The sequence below is a fragment of the Neolamprologus brichardi genome, chromosome 10 (genome assembly GCF_056152115.1).
Source record: "Neolamprologus brichardi isolate AB-2024 chromosome 10, ASM5615211v1, whole genome shotgun sequence".
Taxonomy (NCBI): domain Eukaryota; kingdom Metazoa; phylum Chordata; class Actinopteri; order Cichliformes; family Cichlidae; genus Neolamprologus; species Neolamprologus brichardi.
This window is the reverse complement of record NC_142113.1, coordinates 20,815,857-20,837,361: the sequence shown is the minus strand read 5'-3', so window position 1 is coordinate 20,837,361 and position 21,505 is coordinate 20,815,857. Positions and strand designations below refer to the sequence as shown.

General features: G+C 40.5%; 1 protein-coding gene across 1 annotated transcript; it reads left to right on the top strand.

Moving 5' to 3' along the window:
* Nucleotides 1-8,333: 8,333 nt before the first annotated feature.
* Nucleotides 8,334-20,417, top strand: ubtd2 (ubiquitin domain containing 2). The gene is made up of 3 exons (XM_006784913.3): nt 8,334-8,705; nt 13,220-13,456; nt 18,967-20,417. The coding sequence occupies exons 1-3, from the start codon at nt 8,429-8,431 to the stop codon at nt 19,464-19,466; spliced, it is 1,014 nt and encodes a 337-aa protein (XP_006784976.3). The 5' UTR covers nt 8,334-8,428; the 3' UTR covers nt 19,467-20,417.
* The last annotated feature ends 1,088 nt before the right edge of the window (nt 20,418-21,505 follow it).

The window sequence follows — 21,505 nt, the reverse complement described above, 5'->3', positions numbered from 1 at the left end:
CTACACACAACATCAAGCTTAACGGAGCCTGAGTTAACTTGTAGGTGGTCTTGGGGGCCCTGGTGGTATTCCGGGAGCTGAAAGTCACACAGTCTTCAGCTTAACATAAATTCCCACTGTATAGATTTACATTACATGACCCATCTATGTGCTCCTGAGGCGAGCCTTCAGCTCCACCAGCTCAGCTCAGGACTAGCCAGATTTAAAATCTGGTGCCAGTATTTTAGCTTAATATTATATATGAAATTAAAATACTGTCATAAGATTTCTTTTTAAATTTTTTGTCGTACATTTTTGAACAGACAAAAGCACAAGTGCAGTGTGTGCATTCATTCCCTCCACCCTACATTCGAGCACCGAACTCAGATTTCAGTGACTGCATGTGTCTTTCCTTAGTGCAGGAATTTCCTGACTGTGTTTATAGCTTCTAACCAGTTTGTAGTCCTTCAAATGAACATTTGCTGCCAACACTGCAACATATGGTGTCGCACCAGCTGATTGGTCTTGGCAATTGGCTGCGTTTGTGTACGTGTGAGTCCATGTATGTATTTTTCCACATTCATGTTTGCGTGCAGTCTTTCTGTGTGTGTGCATATTTATACCCCGCTACCTTAAACGAACATTTGTGTGCATCCATGGTGACGTTCCAGAGCAGCACGGGAAGTTAAATATTCCCCTATTGTCCCGCTGTCGGCCGTTTGGCAAGCTTTGGTTCCAGTGTGTGTCTCTCATTTCAAATTCATGTCACGCTGAAATCTGTTCTGAAGGAAGGCTTTCTTTGATGTAGAAATAAGACTCCTCAGTCATAAGAGCTAAATAATAACCATGAAACTGTTACTTGTGTTTCATAAATACAAACCACTAGTGCGTACAACTCAAAGGTCTCCAATCACCATCCTAAGAAATCCAATCAGCGCACATAAATGGATTACATCAGGCCCTATTAGATTTAATTAGATTAGGATTAGACTTTCAGCTCAACACCTTCTTAGCCAAGCTGACAGAGAAAACAGATGCAGCCACTTTAATTCAGGACAGCTTTTTGAAGCTGACATCTCTCCTCTCGCTTCATTGTGACTTTTATTATCCAATCATGTCAGGATACATTAGGAGAAAAGTCTGACACAAAAACCTAATTTGACTTGAACTGCTATTGCATAATGCAAATAAGACACGAAGGTGTCTGCAGCTCACTTTGTGATCACATTTCCATGTTGCCTGGAGACAAACCAGCTGTGACACACTTTATGGCAATGTACAAGAAGAGATGGAGAAAAGACATAAAAAGGCACAGGGGAGATGTGATATGTTGCATCATAGTCACCGGACCGAAAGGGCATGAGTTTTTGTACGGCGCTACCAGCTGGGAAAATGTCTTCTTAATCCCACTCTTGTCAAACACCAGACTCTGCTGGTTTATTTCATTGTTGCTAATTAGCCTTTTAAGCTCTGCCAAAGCCTGCTGGATTTTTCCATTATTACAGAGGATGCTTGAGGAGATGAGAATAGACAAGTTAAAGGAAAAGGTTGTAGTGTACTGAAGAAGTTAAAAAGAACATTCTAATTGAAAGTTATGTGGAAAACATGAAGCTGTGGGCCAGAACCAAACCGCTAATCCAGACCGCTGCTTGACTTTGCAAATGTGTGAAGAATGCAGAGAAAAATGGTTTTGTTTTAAATTTCACAGATTTTAAACTAAGATGCTGTACGTCATTTAAAGTAAGACTTTTTTCAGAACTATTCATTTAATAGAATCGAATCTGAATAATTGTCAGTTGTTCTTACTTTACCCATGACCTTACATACCACGCCTAGGAGCCCAGCCACAGGCTTTCTTTACAATGACAATGGACTGAAAGAATGCAAAGAATCTTCAGAGAATTGTTCACATCATTATCAGTTTTGTAAATGATGTAAATGTAAATGAAGTTGTTGTTTTTTAACTGGTTATGATGCAGTGGTTTTCCTATTTCAGCCCTAGCAGTATGAGATTCAGTGTCTTTCCCAAGAGCACATCCACTACCTCAGACCCTGATGTATATCTGGTAAGGTTTTGTAATTAAATACATATATAATACATACCAGATATGGTAAATGTATAATTTCAATTTCATGAATTGTTGCACAAATCTTATAAGATGGATATTGCATGCGGATTCACTATTGTGCATCGACGTAATAAACAATTGTGCATCGGCGCATAAACAATAAGCACTTAGAGTGTCCAAGTTGTATATTATATTTTGTATTATTACAAAGAAACCTGAAACTGGTCTGACTGCATTAGAGTTCCAGATAAAACATATTATCATCTGTAAAATACACAAAAGACATTACGTTCTCTCGAAGACACAAGCAGGTGCTTCCTGATGTGCTGTACAAACGTCTGATGGTTGACTGTGAGAGCTTTCTGCAGAGGGTGAACAGTACAAGAGATTTACCACCCTTTCAGGAAATCTTCCAGCAGCTGGTCAGACTTTGTGGCAGAAACCGGTTTCGGATCCTGATGCACAAATCTGCCGCTTTCTCTGACCAGAAAGCGTCTATATGTAAGCAACTCGTATGAAAAGACAAGAACAAGCATGCAGAGCAGTGACCCTTGACTCCAATCAAGTGTATCTTTGTTTTCTCATGTTCTTTCTGTTTATTGTACTCTGTACAAAGAACACTGAAAACATATCCTGTCCTGTAATTTTTTAAAAATTGTCTAAAAATTGTCTAAAAATTGTTAAAAAGCGTATTTCTTCAGGTGCGTAAAACTTGTGCACAGTGCTGTGTACAACCCTTCTTTTCATTTCCTTGCTGTTAGCGCCTGAAGCTCTGCTGAGCATGATAACATCTCTCCTGGTCATGTGGATGAATGGTTGTAAACATTGAGCCCTTACACAGACAGATGACTGAAGAAAGCATTTATTTATGACTGTGAATAGACAAACTAGCCCTGCGAAAAGAGATTGATTCTCTACAGCCTTTTAGCCTCTGCTGCCTCTCGGGCTGTTAACACTGTAGCATCTGCAGCTGTTTGGAAAAATGCTCAAGTTTATCTACTTCACGGTCCTCCATATTTTTTTTTTAAATGATTGGCGTGTCAAAGTAACAGTCTTGCTCTTTAGGCAGATTGGCATGATCAGTCTTTGGCTGTGGAAGCAAGTGCTGTGGAAAAAAGGGTTAAAATGCATAGCAATTTATAGCAGCTTAAGTTTGTCATTTACTGATGAGTTCTTGAAATGCTCTATACTACATCACACACTGTAATAGAGAGGTTATGTAACAATATTTCTGCTGAACTTCAAATATACACACATGTACTGCAATGTAAAAAGCATTAAGGCTTATATTGAGAGAGCTTATCCCTGTGTTTATGGAGCATATGGTGTATGTGGGGTGACAAACTAAAGACACATCCAGTGGACTGATAAACCGCTACAAAACTGAGCCTTACCAAAACAAGTCAGGTCTCAGTTTGGGCTATAATCCATGTGCGATGTGCTCACACACACACACACACACACACACACACACACACACACACACACAGAGAGAGAGAGAGGAAGAGACAACAAAAGAAAGCAAGACAGACTGTGGAAAGATAAGATGTACAAAGTTACCAGTACAACAGCAGCAATGCCCAAAATTAGTAAGAGCTCTATCAGCCCCCATCATTTTTCTCTCTACCCTTCTCTTTCAATGCAAACATGGCCATTTTAGCTGTAATTACGGTCATTTAACTTTTAATTATGGCTGTGTTGATGTATCAACGGTGACTTTCTCTGAGCCAGACTCATGTTATGGTCTCATGACTGAGTTGTGCTGTCCTTTGTTGAGATTAATGGTGACGACATCACATAACACTGCAGACTTAACCCCTGAGATTGCATTTGGACAGACACGTTAAAATATGAAAAACACAAAAGCTGAACTGTATTAAAGGAATCAGCTTTTTTGAGAAATAGCTCGATAACTCTAATGCTTTGTAAAAACCTGCAGCTTTGACTTGTCTGTGTCAGTTTAGCATGTCTGGATTTATCCCAGCTTGGGTCAAAATTCTGGAGCGTGCCCCTGAACACTTCATAGATTGTCAAAGGGAATGAGAAAGCCTGGGCTTGGATTCAAAGGCTTTTTTCTTCCAAAAGCCACTCCAGTGCTTGCTCTAGCTGGATGCCAATATCATTGTTCCGTTAATACAAACACTTGTCTCAGTGTTGTTTTGACCCTCAAAGCCAGCATTTTTGCCACGTAGTAAAATGTATTGAACTTTGCAATTTCACCATAATTCTATAATTGTTGGCAACAACAGCTGTCCCTCATTGACAACAGTCAGGAGACGCTCAGAGAAATGTGGCACTAAAATATAAGCAAATGATCTAAATCTGAGAATTAGCATAAATATAAATAAATACACATGACATTTAAAACAAATGCTTCATTTTATTTTAATAATATTTTTGGTGTTTCTTCTTGGATTTTCTTTTATTATAGCAGCTTGAATCCTCTGTACATCTAGAGTATTATATCTGCTAAAGGCCATTTTTATCCCGAGGGCCAACTTGACCTGAATCTCTCACAGCCAGGCTATCTGCCTCTCTCGTGCTCATTCTGATTGTCAGCCCTCACTGTTTCACCTTTTTGTTCGCTCTTTTGTCCCATCCTGTTTCTGGCTCGCTTCAAAGTGTGTGATGCTGTGGTGTGGTGTAGATTTGCAGTCCGGTCAAACAAAGCAGTTAATTGTAAATCAATGAAAGGACAATCAACTGTGTGCTGTCTGTTAGTCTCCTTCAGACACACAGCTGGCTGTGAATGAGTTTAAAAGCTTCAAGCAGCCCTGCCTCTCTCTGGCCATTTTCAAGTACACTGTGGCTTTTTATCCAAAAAGGGGGTAGCGCTCCACAGATAACAGTAAATCAATGGGTCCGCTAGCAGCCCCATCTTCAACACAGATGGGAAAAGCTGAACATCTCCAAATAGCCAGTCAGGCGCTGAGTGAGTGCAAGAATAAATCAATCAATCAGTCAGTGACAAGCCATTAATCCCTGTGCCGGCTTTCAGTCAGCTACATTAAAGGAGTAGAAGGAAAAGGGGGTGTTGAAGAAAATGAACAGAAGACAGTAAAAGAAGCCACAGAGATAAAGATTAGAGAGACCTGTCAGATAAAGAAAAGCAAAGCCTGCTGGTCAGCCTAAAAAAATCTATACTTTTTTTTTCCAGCTTGAAAAATTAAGCCTTATTTAACAGAGTCAGCAGAACAATTACGTTCTCAGAGGTCAGAATGAACAACTTTAACTGCCATTTGCAGTTTTTGTAATTTTTCATCCAACATTACAGGATTAAATAATGAACTCAAACAGTGTTTTTTGCTAAAGAATACGTGAGTCCTAACAAATATACTGACAAAAATGTTGCTGCTGTTATAAGATTAGACAATATAGTCTGAAAAATCTGTGGTTCTAAGAGTTGCATATAGACCATACCAGCAGGTTCATATTATTCTCTATTCAAAGGTGCAAACGCGTCTTTATTACACACAGGTTTCTGACCTGTGTCTCACACACACAGACACTCTATTTTGGTGTAAGCAGAGTACCCCAGTCTTTAGTTCCACCAGCACCATCTACTGTCTCAGATGAGTAAAAGCAGGTGAAGATTAAAAACAAAGATAAAATGAGAACGCAAAGAATCAAAAGGCAGATAGAGAAATGTACAAGAACAGATAGCACTTTAACTAAAATCATGCAAGTCTCTGTAGTGTAAAAGGTCACACGTTTTACTTTCTCCTTGTTACAGATAAGATTCACTGCGGTTTGACACTTGCACATAAGCAGGATATGCTATTTTCATCTGGTATATGTAATCTGAAGCATCATATCTCTGCTATATTGGCACTGTGATTATTGCAACATCACTGTGTCTCCCTGCCTGCTTTTTAACTGCCAATAAACTATTTAAGTCTCTCTTCTTACAAAATACTCAAACTACTCATTTAGTTTGTAAAATAAATCAAACCAATTTACCATTATGACTAATGTAATCATGATGTTAGAGTAAACCATGTCACTAGAGGTCACTGCCGTTCTCAAAGTAAGGTGAGCAGTGACTGTGTGAAACAGTTCACAGCTTACTGGGACTTCTAACAATGCTTCAGAAGACCAACAGCCAAGTCTGGGATTTTAATTGGAACCACACAACTGCACGCTTTTATGAGTTTCCGTTTAACCATCATTGGGCATGGTCGTAACAGTGTGGGTTTCAGGTTCTGTGACATGTACGAGTTTCTGTAACGTTTGTGAATGGCTTAAAAAAGGCAACATGTCCAACAAAATCGATTCTCTCAGCCATCTTTAGCACTCCCTGAATGAAGCATGGGAGCATAAAATTCAAAGTTCAGTCCTTTACATCATGAAACGGTCTACATATAGAAGGCAGGACAGAGGATTCTGCTGAATGTCCTGCTATGACCTTGATCTTAAGTATTCAGAGGAAAGTCAACTCCAGGAACTTGTAACATCATATTACATCATTTAGGTCACGCAGATTGTTAGCGAAGGGCTTCCAACTAAGCTCGCTCCTACTCGAGCATCTTCTTTCAGTTCCTAGCAATGGGAAATAACTGAAATTCCAGACAGCTTTGTTGTAAAACTAACCTCGCTATCCTGTTGCTGTTCTGTGTTTGTGTTAAGAAACACGTGAGTGACTGTGTGGGTATGTGCATGTGGGTGTGGGTGTGTGTTCTAGTGCATCAAATTACACATAGATCTCTTTAGCACAGTCCCAAAGATAGTGTCCAGAGTACAATAGAACAGAATCTATGCAACTGTCACTCAACAACATTTTGGGTGTTAAAACCTGAAACAATTGATGTAATATATTTTGATATATTTTGACAGTGGCATAAGCTGAAAAGAGGGAAGTATATAAGAATAGAAAAAGCAGAACTACATTCAGAATACCCTATGACAATATTTTTCTATCTGCAATAAAGTTTAAGTGTGGTTTTTGTTTCGTTATTGCAACAGAACTACAGACGGTCTAACAACTGAAGAGAACAGAATAGAACTGTAACACAATACAGCTGTGGTCAGATGTTTACATCCACTCATGAATGCCATGGTAATTCTTTTTCCACAGTAGAATGACTGTACAGCTTACATCTTTAATGACTTTAAAGAAACAAGTTTGAATTCATTTTGAATTTTCTTGAATCCACACAAGGTCAAAAGCAAAAGTACACAGACTCAAATATATACATAGACTCCCACTAATGTTTGGTTGGTGGTGCAAGTTGCACATCAACCAGATGCTTTTGCTAGGCATCAACAAGTTTCTGGCATAATTCTAGTTGGATATTTGAGCAAGTTCATTTAAATTGGTTGGTTTCCTGACAAGGACCAACCGTTTAAGAAGTCTCCAATAATTTTCAATAGGTTGGTGGTCGGGGCTTTAGGAAGGCCATTCTAAAACCTTAATGTTAGCCTGTTTTATCCACTCCAGAACCTAGCTTTGGTGTGTTTGGGCTCACTGTCCCGTTGGAACAACCAAGTTTCACCCTTCTAGCTGCTGATGTGAGACGAAGTGGACGAATTTGGAAGTGGTCCTCCTTTTTCATTATTCCATCCACTTTATGCAATGTACCAGTACCACTGACAGCAAAACAGCCACAGAGCATAATGCTACCACCACTAGGCCTGGTAGAGTGTTGTTAGGTTTGAAAGCCTCACCTTTACTCCTGTAGTACTTCTGTACCACGTTCCTATTTGGAAAAAGAATTGATCAAAGAAATCATTACCATGATGAGTGTATACAAACTTCTGACTGCAACTGTAACTGCTGTCATTATGCTCTGTAGGGTAAAATCCAGTTTGTGTACAACTTAAGAAATCTAAAATGTGTGTCTAAAACAGCAAACTAGTTTCACTAATGAAAGCCTCCCATGCAGGAAGAAGAGCAGAGTAAAAAAAACATGCAACACAAAATCAACAATATTTTGTGCATTAAAACTAAAAAAAAATGAATTGAATAATAAAATTAAATAGAGTGGAAATTAGAATATAATAGGCAGCACAGCTGAATGAATGAGACCATAATAAATAATAATAATAGAGGGTGAACATTTTGATGTGTCTTCATCTGTGCAGCAAACAGCTTCTCATAAAACATGATATCAGATGTGTCAAAATGCATTAACATCACTAGAGTACAAAGTCCAAAGCAAATATTTCATACCCCATGATTATCTTTTGTTTTGTTTTGTTTTGTTTTGCACGGTGCACTTCTCCTTTGTTCTCTGTCCTTTGTCTATATCTCTTCCTCCTTCGGCCCCTCTCTTTCTCTCCTTCATTCCTACCTCGGTCACCTTGCAACGACGTGAACCTCTCTCAGACCTTCTTGCGCCGCCGAAAAACACAAATAAGATCATGCCTGCTGAGCTCAGTCTATGCTGAGAGAAGGAGGGAAGGAGGAAGCAAGGAGAAAGGGAAAGACGGGAGGAAACGAGGAGGAAGGAGAGGACAGGAGGGAGGAAGGGAGAAAAGGAGGGGAGGGGGGAAGAGAGAGAGAAAAACGAGACAGGGGTAGTGGATGTAGCTGTAGCTGTGGGCCGGGGGGTGAGCTACCTAGCCCGGGCTGCTCTGCTGAAACATCCATGGGTGGCTGTGTCGGGAGCCACCACGACTCTTCGGGCAGCTTAAACGAGAACTCGGACGGCACTGGAGGTAACTTGCGGGGCTTGTCGACGTATTTTATTGGCCACAAGCTTGCATTTCCTTTTTTTTTATGAAGGGCTTCCTCCAGGCTCCCTGCATGTTGTCCTGACTGGAGGTCTTCTTCCCTTCCTTTTAATATCCGAGCCAGACAGAGCCGAAGACAGACAGCAGCCCTGCCGGGTGTCTCCCTCCATGCACCTGGCCTTAAAACGGCAAACGACGCCTCGTCTGCTCTCTACTTTACAAAGTGGGAAACATTGACTGTGCCAGGCTGCCTCCCTTTGTTCTTTGGTGTTGACTAAGCTAGCCGGCTAAAACGTAGCTAGTTAGCTTGCTAGCTTTCTGCATAACAAATATGGGTCACAGGCAGCAATGGCATGCAAGGGGAGCGCTCAGGCGTGATTCAGTGTGATTTCAGATTTGAATTATGCCCAGACTCTCTGCACAACTTGAAGTTACTGACAGCTCGAGTAGGGGTGCACATATGGCAGCTGCTGATCTTGTCTTATTTTTTATTTTATTTTTTTTATTGATTGTTTTCGTTGTGACCGAGGTGTCGGGTCATGCTGTGTCCTGAAAAGTGGTCGGAAGAGTGGAGGAAGTGCCAAAACTGTAGCTTTATGACTAAAAGCGAAACGTATCGTGTGAGCAAAAAGTGATATATCGCACAAAACTGCAAGTTAAAGGTTAGTTTTATTTACTGAGCAATAAATGGAGTTGCATGCAGTCCCAAAGCATAGTAGGGATGACAGCTCAAGCAGTGAGAAATTGAGTGCGACACTGTCTATGAATGCATGCTGTAGTACATATTCCCTTTATTATATAGTTTACGTTGGTGATATGGATAGGGTGCACAGTGAAAGAAGGGTGCTTTGTCAACTATAAAAGCTCTGGGTGGGGTTTAAGGGGAATTGTTGCGTTTAAATGGTGTGAATCTTTAAAAAAGAGAGAGAGGGGGGTAGAGCCCCTTCTTGTAGTTTGAGGTGTTGTACACAACTTCCTTAGTGTTGTTTCCTGGTTTGTCTGATCTGAAAATGAGTTCTGCTCATAGCCAGTGAGTTATTTTAATTACAGAGCGGTAAATACAGTTGGTCATGGGGGGTGGGGTGGAGACTTAGAGATGCTGAGATAAAACTTGCTTTCCTTTATTCATTCCCTCGTTGCCTCTGCTTCTGTCTTTGTCAGTTCCTCAGGCTTCCTCCCTGACTAGATATTGCGTATAAACAGCAGCGGTATCTGTAAAATGTGGAGGATCAAGAGACGATGCAGCATTAAACTGATGCAGACAAGCAAGCAGGAACAACGCAGTTCAGTTCAACATAGGCACATTTATGTGTCACTAAATCAGATCTCGTAGGCAGGTTTACATTGCAGAAATTTCTATGTTAAATTGTTGTACATAAATCCTTCCTGAATGACACCCAAGTAGGTTACTGTTTAAAGATATACGTGAATTATTGGCTGACAGACGATGTGGAAAGCAGGCTAATGAAGACATATGGACAGAGTCATGCAGAGAAGTTCATAACATGAGAGCATATCCGCAGGAATTCAGGCATGCACTGCTGGAAAATGATTACAGCTAAATGACGCACTAAAATGCTTTTATGTTCCTGATGTTACTGATTGTTTGGTACTTTTGCTAATGTTTTGTATAATCACATAAAATTGTTTAAAGAGCCTGTCCAATGAAAACTGGCACAGTTATATTTTTCCTCTAAAGATAAATCAGGAACAAAAAAAGCTATTCAACTTCGTAGTTGAGCATTTCCACCTTGGAACTGCTTTGTACCTATGTTGGGTCTGGAGCCAAAGAAGAATCCTGACTATTGTAATATATAGTACTTAAGCGAGTCTTAAGCCACTTTTAGCAAAAGAAGGAATGACTGTCAGGCTGTCGGATCTCCATCTGTCCATATTTGCAATCAAGTATAAGCATTTGACATTGTCACACTAAAGGCTCTTTACCATAACTTTTCTAATCAGGGTCCAAAATGAACAACCTTCTAATGTAGTTAGTTTCAGTTTGCCAAATAAATGTAAAACGAGTATCGAGCTCAGGGTCACAGGAGAGGTGGATCAATCGTACCCAGTGGTCAAGTTCCCAGTCTATTCCAGGACTATCACAGTTGACAGCCAGCCATTCATGCTCACATTGATACCTGTGTGCAATTAAGAGTCACAAGTTAACCTAACATGCATGTTGTGGGATTGTTGGAGGAAGCTCGAAGTGAAGTTGGCCAGTGCATTTGAACCCAGAGCACTTCAGCGTTAACTGCTGTACCACTGTGCTACCAAAATAATTGTGGGTTGCTTTTTTTCCTACTCCCTTACATGTGTTCTGGCTCTGAGTTTGATAAGCACACATACATGGCTCAAACCAATGCGTGATTTAGACTTCTGTGGGAAATCTATGTGGTAACTTACGACATAACCGGAAAGTCCTTTTAACCATACACCATAACCTTGTACATAACCCAACGCAGCCCACAGCAACTTGAATGGCGTGGAAGGTTGAAACGCAGGGTTACGAGGAGTTTCCATTTAGTACATAGAATTCCCACAGAAGTCTAAATCACGCGTTACGCAGAGCCTACAGACACCTTTTCAGACCGTCACTTACATGTTGTAGCTGTGTACTGTCGTCAGGGGCCAGTGTCACAAACAGCCCATTCTTGTGCTGTTCTCAATACAGATCAACAAAGGCCTGAAGTAAAATTAAATGTTAAAAATAACAATAAGTGTTCACTTTTCAACTAATCTATACATAGCATCTTCCACACCAGTCTACGTGCGGTCATTGGAAGACTGAAGGGGAGTACTTTTGCTTTGGTTGTGTACCCCTTTGCTCTGTGTAGGTAAACAGGCACAAACTAGTACTATAAAGCAAGCGTCGCACAGCTGCTTTCTGAGCTATTGACTCCCTGCCTGACATTTTCTTCTGTCCTTTACCATGTAAGCAATCATTAACACTAGTCAATGAGCAGATGATTAGGACTTTATGGGCTGTGTGAAGAAGTGGATAATTGAGATAAAGAGCCTACAGTTTAAGAGGGTTAAGTTGATTAAATGGTTAAGCAGCCAGGATTTTTACTTTTATGTTTGATTAGTAAGTTAATTAATTTGCAAATTTTAATGTTCGATATTATTGAAATTGCGCTTCAACTTATTCACAGTTTAACGATTCACAAGAATTTGGCTTCAGTTTTGCTCTGGGCTCTTCTTTATTCAGCATAAAACTTTGTCACTTTGCTGGTGGATTTTGTTTGTTTTCTTTTTAGTGTATTCCAGTTTTCTTGCCTGGTGAGTCAAAGTTAATTTGAAGCACAGTTTCTAACGCTGTTGAACTCAATCCATAAAATATATTTCAATTATGATACATCAACATGTATTAAACCTTGTGCAGTTCACTATTCTTCAGAATAATTTTCACATTGAGCACCTATGTATGAATTTCATTGGCACTGGGAAGTGGTTTACAGTATTTGAGAAGAGTTGAAGGTCAGCACCAGGAGAGGAACTTTAATGTATGTTTATCTGTGTTGCTATCTGTTTACTGTACTGCTGCTGCATTGTTTTCCTCCTCCTTGAAATATCAAAGGCTAAACCTGTCCAACTAGGTCCCCCTTAACCTACTAAATGCTGTGTACTGTAACCTGTCTAATGAGCTTATTTCAAACAGGAAGTCTTTTCAGCAAGTTCAAGCAAGTATTAAAAGTAGCACGGCTAGAGGCTTGTCTTACTAAAGTCAGTTGAAGGTTGGTGTTATTCGACTGTGCCACATGATCATCAGGGTACGTGTATACCAGCAGGTGTAACTCAACACCTTGATCCATCAGCTTGCTCGCACCTCCGTGTCTGTGTTGTGTATTCAAACATACACGCTGTCCTGTGTGTCGGCCCCTTCGGCGGTGATCCAGATGGTGTTACTCACCTGCCTTCACGCTGCAGCCGGAGGGCTGTTAGATGCCAGAACCGTAACCATTTAATTGGGTTTAGTACCAATACATTTTTAGCTTCAATTTGTCTAAATGCTTCATTTAGACCTTATGTTACAGTGTAGGCCCATTTTTAATTGACAATTGAATCATGCTTGTGTTTATGAGCAAAGCTGAAAGTCTTGTTTTGTTTCCAGTGAATCCTAACTTTTGTTATGCCTGCTTCCTCCTTACTCATAATCTCTACTTCTCATTTTTATCTTCTGTGGATTTCCCATCTTTTCTCATCTTGCATCCCACATCTGTCTACTTTCTCTTCCCTACATCCAAATTGCTTTTGTTTGTATTTCTTTCCTTTTCTTGGTATTTCCCCTTTACTCCTTCTTCTCTTTGTTGCTTCCTCCGTTTATTCCCATTTATGTTCACACCTTTGATTCCTCTTTCCCTCCGTCACTTTTATGAGAGTCTTTTTCAATATTTCTGTTTGGTTCTTCAATTTTCAGCCTGCGTCAGTCTTCCTGTTTTTATTAGTTGCATTTTCTCTCTAAATCCCCCCTTTCCTCTCCCTCTCTTTGCCGCTCCCAGTGGCTCTAGGGCGTAACCAGCCCCTGAAGAGAGAGCGGCCTAAATGGAAAAGTGACTACCCGATGACTGAAGGCCAGCTGCGCAGCAAAAGAGATGAGTTCTGGGATACGGCGCCAGCTTTCGAAGGCCGGAAGGAGATCTGGGATGCGCTGCGGGCTGCGGCCAGCGCCTTTGAGAGCAATGACCACCTGCTGGCTCAGGCGATCCTTGATGGAGCCAGCATCACACTGCCACATGGTAACACACATTTCCACAGTGATGGGTCTAGTTGACAAGTCATAGATTTAGCTTTATTTTCTGAAAAATAGCTGTACTGGGACACTGAAATGTCAAAGTCAAAATCTCCCCTTCGAATACTCACGATACAGAGCTTTTACTTCATGCCACCTGTCAGCATTCACTACCACATGCAGCTACTAAATAGTAGCTCTTCAATGTAAAGAGGTTAAATTTACATAGAACAGAGAAGCAAAGGGAGGCTGCTTCCCCAGGAAGTGTCTTTAGATTGCCCCTCTGATAAGTTTCATAAACAGGAAGCAAACTTTGCCACATATTACTGAAGCATTTTGTTTATGTAAGCGCCTTCTTTGCTGTCCTTGTTAAAGTCACAGACTACAATTGACATTTTAGTGAACATGGAAGTAAATAGAGCGATCATAAAGCATCAATATAATTCAGCCTGCTATAAAAGAACCTCTTAGTGATTTTCAGTGACCACATTTTAGAGTTTAGGCTTTAGCTGCGAGGAAGTGCTGCAGAAGTAACCCATAAATAATAAATAAGGGGCATGTTCTTGCTCTGCTGAAAGGAGGAAGTAATAAGTCACCTAAGTATGCCAAAGAGTTCAAAACACAAGAGCATTCTCTTAGAACAAATCTATAAAATATATGTGGCTCAAATTCAGGAAGCCCAAATCCAAGCTGTTATAATAAGCTGCTGTAGTAGGCTCTCTACGCGTGGATGTGTCATTCTTTATTGTTCCCAATTCATCAAACTTCACAAAAATAATACAGTTCTGTGCAGAATCCCTCATTTCTTTATATTTTACTTGAAAAATGGGAAATAGATGCAGAGTTGTTGAAACATGCAAACATACAGAGAAATGCAGGGCATAAGGCAAAAACAGAGTTTGTATAATTCTACGAAGCTTGGAAGGGAATATTATTTTTAAGCATAGCCTGAACTTTAATAAGCAAGCTTTCTTGTAATTTCTTTAAGTAGTTTTCAAGAATAGTTTCTTGAAGCACATTAAAAGCCCTTCTTTAGATGTTTGCTCCCTTTTGGTCTGTTCTATGTCAACGTGATCCCACACTGTTAATAATGTTCAGAGTTCTGGGTCTCTGGTGAGGCCAATCCATGATGGATTATAGCCCATTCTGCCAGTTGCTTGGTGAAATTTTTCCAAAGAGAGTGCTGCACCAAAAACATTCTGGTGATTGCTTCGGTCACCAGCAGATTGGAACAGTTACCTGTATTTTCTGTGGAAAACACCAATTTGGCTGCAAACACAGTCAAGCAGTAGTGAAACACTGACTGGAAACGATGGCTTCAAAGAAATGTGTTTGCTGCAGCGAAGAGGCAGAGCTTTTACTTTGAAGACGGATGATGTCCCATTTCTGGTTTCTTCTCACAGTTTCACTACTGTTTGGAGACCACAGGAAGGGACCGAAGCAGTCGCAATGAGGCTTTTGCCAGCTGGTCTGGGACATTTTTCGAATTTTTCCTCTAGCGACCAGTGGTTGCTAAGTGGTCACTGACCTACCTCTCGGCCTTGGGTAACTGGGGCCTTATTAACTTGATCGTATAATCCACATGCCCAACATTTTGGGCATGTGACATTAGATGGTTAGTGGTCACCTGACTGCAAAACCTGTATATGTATATTTTAAGTACCATTAAGAACCTCATGTCAGTGCCTTACAATGTCTACTTTATTCCTCTCAGTAGTTTGGCTAGGTCAGATCAGGTCCTGCTGGGCTGCAGCTGTGGATTCTCTAGACCTGACATCATTGTTTCACTCTACCAGCAGTGCAGTGCAGAGAGTAGACACAACACTTAAATATTTTCACCACTCACATATTTACATTTTCTCAGTCAGTCATGCAAAGCATTGATTTCAGATTTCTTTCACCATTCTGCCCTTGTTCACCAGGACACTTTTGGTCTTCCAGTACTGCTTTACACTTAAACTGAGCAGCATACAGGAATCAGAACTCACATTCCTAAATGTTTTCATCACAATTAATACATCACATGTTGTACAATTGGGATAGAGGGAAAGATGGATGGATTCTTAACTGGTCCCACAAGGGAAATGACTGTGTTCTGTGCAGCAGAATAAAGGCAAGTTTGCTTAAATCTTTTGGCTATGTGTGGTTGGCTGTGACGTCTGTTTAATAGGTTTTAAGAAACAAATTGAAGTTGCGTTTTGTTTGATGAGAAAAGGCTCATCTTGAACATCAGGCCACCATTCTAGGTCTGCAGCAAAGGAAACGCATGAGAAAGAAACAACACATTCACAAATTTAAAGCAATTTTATTATGTCCAACATCCTAGTTATCACTCTTAGCAAGTTAAATATTAAGAAATCCAGAGTACAGCTGAGGCTGACAAAGCCATCATTAGTTTTACACACACGTGTTGATGTAGCTAAAGAAAACCCAGGGTATTTTTGTGACACCAGAATAAAACAATCACTGTAATCTGTAGGATTCACTTTATGGCTGTCTTTTCAGTAGCTGTTTACATTTAGTCTGCACAAGCATGGTAAAAAGAAAATGTTTGCTCACTATGGGACCAAACAGCGATCCTCAAAAATCTTTTAAAATTGCATTACCATTACTAGCTGAGACTTTGTTTGTGAACCCTGAAATGAGATTCAAGTCTTTGTCTTTAGAAAGCATAAGGAAATTATAGAGCATCTTTTCTGGAGCCATTTGTTGTCATTAGCCATTCATCCATTCATTTTGTGCTGCTTATCTGTCTTGAGGTATCAGGGGCATGAGGCCAACTCTTTAAGCACTTATGGGGACACTGAGTTGTTACAAAGCCATCCCAGAAACTACATCTCTCCAACATCTTTCCTGGGTCTCCACCAGGAACAAAAACACCTCACCTAGGAGGCGTCCATGAGACAACCTTGTCAGATTCCCAAACAACCTCATCCAGCTCCTGTTGTGGAGGAGTAGCGGCTTTACTCATATCTCCTCCTGAATGGCCAAGCTCCTCATCCAAAGGGAGACAAGCCACAATTCAGAGGAACCTAATTCCTCACACAATCTTATTCTTTTGGGCACAGCTTGTGACCATAGGTGAAGGTATGGTCACTACAGCAGGCCAGTACAGCATTCTGTATCTCATTGTGCAGCTGTAGTGACAATAAAGGCATTTTATTCTATTCTATCTGCATCACTACCAGTACCACCTGAATCCATCTGTTAGTCTCCCAGTCTACTTTCCGCTCACTCTGTGATACCTAGGTCTTCCAGCTGAGTCCAGCCATGTAGATTCTCATCCTGTCCACTTCACACACTTCTTACAAGAGTGAAAGTTGGAGGTCATCGTTCAATGAAGCCAACATTGCCAAATCATCTACAACAGCAGATCCTGATACCACTAATCTCAAAACCCTTCACCCCTTGGCTGTGCCTAGAAATTTTGTCCATCAAAGTTATGAATAGACTCTTTAACAAAGGGCAACCTTGGTAGAGTCCAGCTCAGGATCCAGTCTGATTTACCGTGGGTAACACAAACCAAGCTCTTACCACACTTGGGAGGCCGAATAGCCCATAATAATGGGCTAATACCGCATACTCCCAAAGCACCCCTCAAACCACATCCCTCGGGATGCGGTCATTTGATTTCTCCAAGTCCATAAAATACATGTAGACTGGTTGGGCAAATTCCCACGCAGTTTTGAATATCCTTGTGAGGATGGAAAGATTTACGGATTCACATCACTTATATTTTCATCCTTTAAAATTCAAAACGTGTTGGGGGGGATATGCAGCGCAGCAAGCACTTCAACAACATGTTTCTTTGCTTTTGTCATAAGATTTATTCTTTAAAATTTGGTACAAGGCTAATTCCACCTTGTGGGTGGAATTTGTTTTTGTTTGTTTTGATGAAATGCCACAACCAAAAGCATCAGTACCATCTGGAATACATTGGCATTCTGCAGCTGAAAAATAAATAGCTGTTGAAGGGAAAAAAATCAAATGAAGATCCTTTCCAGATCATGTTTATACATTTTCATTGAGCCATGTTAAAACTAATATTTATCTTAGCCTTTTGTGATGCCGGCTATCACTACTTCTTCATATTGTGCCCTCTCTGTTATCCCACATAGAAGGAAATTCATCAGAGCCTAAATAAACAACTGTTTAGTTGGTGTGCTGAAATATTGGAGGTAGGGCAGCTCAACTGTAGATTTATTTGCTCAAATTTATATTTATTTTATGTACCTGATAAAAGCAGAGAGCTATAAAATATTTAAACATGCTCTCCAATTATTTATGTAGACTCCTGCACAATATATAATAGTGTGGTTGTGGTTGAAATAATTGCTGCACTTTCATTTTGTGGTGGTTTTTGGTGATTGCTGCTACGCAGTGGGCTACACGTGCCAGAAACCAGTCTTTTTGCCACCTTATTCCTTCACAATTACATGAACTCTGCACTTTTCTTGAAGGCAAGAGTTACTTTCATGTCCTCACCGAGGCCAAAGTTGTCATCATCTAGAGAGTAGTGAGAACTTTTCTGGGCTTCTGCTAACTCATCTGGGTCTTGGTTACAGGAAAACTCACTGCTACTCTCGGGTGGATCGTGTTTCGGTTTAAGTCATAAAACGGCGCAACAGCAGCAAGGTGACCTTTTTTTAAAAATGTCATTTAGAAGAAACTGTGGTCAGGCGGTCTTCTCACTTTTGTGGGGAGAGTTTTTCATCTTTTTGGATGTCATCATCAACTTAATCTTCTGTTTTTGTTAATCCACAATAAATATAACCTTTTAGTTTTTTGGTATGAAAAGTTTGAATTATTTTGCAGGGTATGTATCTGTCAGGAATCCCCCTCATGAACAGAATGGCTTGCATTTTTACTCGTGGACACAACCTCTTCAGTATGCTATAATTCCCACTTTCTGTCCACCAACTCTTTATTGTCAGAGTCTGAATCACGGAAATGACATAATGTTTCTTTATGTTTTAGCCCAAGATGAGACTTTCCCTTTTTTCCTGCTTCCACAGTCTGTCCCCCTACAATCTTTATTTTCTATTTGTATGACTCTCATTTCTCCATTTCATATCAATCCAGGGTATTATGAAGCATAGTTCAGGTTTTGGCTTTGTTGAATGGGAAAAAATATGTTTTAACTTTCACTTTATTACAAATGACTAATAGATTTCTTTAAACAGAACGTATTCCATCTCATGCACAGCAAGGTATATATATCTATATATATTATATAACTTTTTTGTTTAGACAAGTAGTCCATGAAGAGTTACGAAAAGGAAAAATTAGAAATGACCCTGCTGTTCACTTTAGTGTTTTATGGCTCTGCATTTGAAGCTCCCAGTTAATCATTTACCGAGTTCTTACACTTCTGTTTATATTGTAATGTGATTTATTGACAGTGGCAATTCCTGCAAACCATAATCTGTAGCTTTCATTTGATTTATTAACCAAATTAATATTTCGATATTTTTTTAAATATATTGAATTAATTGGTTATATTCTCCGTTCTTCCAGGAGCTCTGACCGAATGCTACGATGAATTGGGGAATCGATACCAGCTGCCAGTCTACTGCCTCTCTCCCCCAGTCAACATGATCGAGGAACGCTCCGATGAGCCCGACGGTTCAGATCCTGACTCCGGAACCGCCGACCCGTCCTTGGGCAGCGCCGGTGATCCTGGCACAGGAGGGGAATGCCAGCTTCGGCTCCGCCTCTCCACGGGTCGCGACCTCCGGCTGGCAGTCCGTTCCACGGACACAGTAGGCATAATGAAGCGGCGTCTGCAAAGTCAGGAGGGCGTGCCTGCCGCAACGCAACGCTGGTTTTTCTCAGGGCGGCCTCTGACAGACAGACTGCGCTTGGACCAACTCAACATCTCAAGAGACTATGTAGTGCAGGTCATCCTCAGCCAGCGACCACCACCAGAGCCTGAAACTACACCAGAAACATCAGGGCCAGTGGCAGCAGAAGAAGTAGCCGCACTGCCACAAGAGCCCACGCCGGAGGAGGATTGATGCTCCCAAACTTGCAGCCTGGAGCGGGGCATACCAGTGATGTGATAGTATAAAAGTTGGAGGATAACAAGGGACACAAAAGAAGCTGATTTCTCTTCTCTTCTCTTCTCTTCTCTTTTCTTCTCTTCTCTTTTCTTCTCTTCTCTTCTCTTCTCTTCTCTTCTCTTCTCAGACATTTTTTGCTGAGAACTTTGTTTGGGCTGATATTAGGCATCTGCTGGAGCATAAGGACTCTTGGATTGAGAAAAGACAAATCCTTTTGGTTTTTACACATTGACATTTTGACCTTTTTTGAAGTCTTTTTAACTGTTCCTATGGAAACCAAACAGCAAAAAGAAAACTTTGTCAGATGGCTAAAATGGGTTTTCTTAGCAACACTGATATTTGAATGTTTCTGTGTTTCAGTTTCCATTCAAGTTCTGCTCTTTGGCAAAGCTGGTTCAGCACAGAGAATTCTTCGTATAAGGCGACAGGGTTACGCGTGTACTTTCACAGCATATGTTTTCAATTTAGACATTTCAAAAAGACACTTAACAGTACTGAGTTATTCAGAAATTCTTCATTTAAGTACATGATAGTAAATCAGTCAGGAATGCGTCAGGGGATAAAGTCAGTATACAAACAGCCATAAAGGAAGTTTGGTGTAGTTGGTTAGCAAGCAGATGTGTTCTCCTTCTTGAGGCTGCACTCAGAGGACATGACTGGATGCTTTACCAAGCTGCTGCTGCTGGATCATATTCTTTATTTCACTCTGCTTCACTGAACAATCAGATTAATCATGTTATAAGTAGTCAGCCTGTGCGTGAGAGTGCGTGTGAATAAGTGTATGTGCGTGCGCGGATGTTCATATATGATCAGGACACAACCACCACTCATTCATGTGGCGAAAAGGATGGACATCAGAAACACAGTTGCATATTTTGATTAAAGACAGAATGTTTTTAATGAAAACTAGTCATTGTTTGTTTTCTTCGATCTCTCTTTCAGAATTTCATATTTCAATGAAGACTTGGGACTGATACGCCACAATACTTACACTTACTACAACTCTGGGATTGCCTTTTAATGCTAGTTTATGACTTGCTTAGTTTTTCCTCTTCTTGTGTTTTAATTAAGGTGATTTCCTCACTCATTTTCTTTGCTTAATACATTACAAATATTACACGTCAAATGGTCTCACAATGTAATTGTTTGTAGATTGCATAGTATTGTGTAAATGGCCTGTATTTGTAAGGACCCCAAAGCGCTTTACACTACATTCAGTCATCCACCATTTACACACTGGTGACGACAAGCTACATTGTAGTCACAGCCACCCTGGGGCGCACTGACAGAGGCGAGGCTGCCGGACACTGGCACCAACGGGCCCTCTGACCACCACCAGTAGGCAACGGGTGAAGTGTCTTGCCCAAGGACACAACGACCGAGACTGTCAGAGCCGGGGCTCGAGCCAGCAACCTTCCAATTACAAGACAAACTGCCAACTCTTGAGCCACGATCACTCCTTGTGTATTCCCATGCACATAGCGTCAATTTAAAGTTACAAATAGAAAAAATTATCTCGTATTTTGTGGCTAATATTGAAAGGAAAGGTTAAGGCTAAGGGCAAAAATTAACTTTCTTTCTTTTTACTTGGGTAAAATGAGCTGTGTGACATCCTCAATACCATTTTTAAGAGTACTGAATTTACACATCATCACCTCCTATAAGTGTAATATTTTGCATCAGTTTTAATTTGAACGAAACCCTCAGAATGGTTTTAAAATGTCAAAACAAAAAAACAACAACATTTGGCTTGTCTAATTTGTTTGGGTCTTTGGACAGGTACTGTAGCCATTTCCATTATAAATGTCAGGCTAAAATAATCACCTCCTGGCTTCAGTCACAACACCATAATAATGTAATGTAAGCTCCCAGAGCACTGTTTTTGTGCTGATGTTAATGCCACGGGTGTTTTTGGAATTTTGCAAATTCTGAGTCATATCTACAAATATAACAGCAGAGCACTACTGACTCTTACGCACCATGTGCCTCAGCAA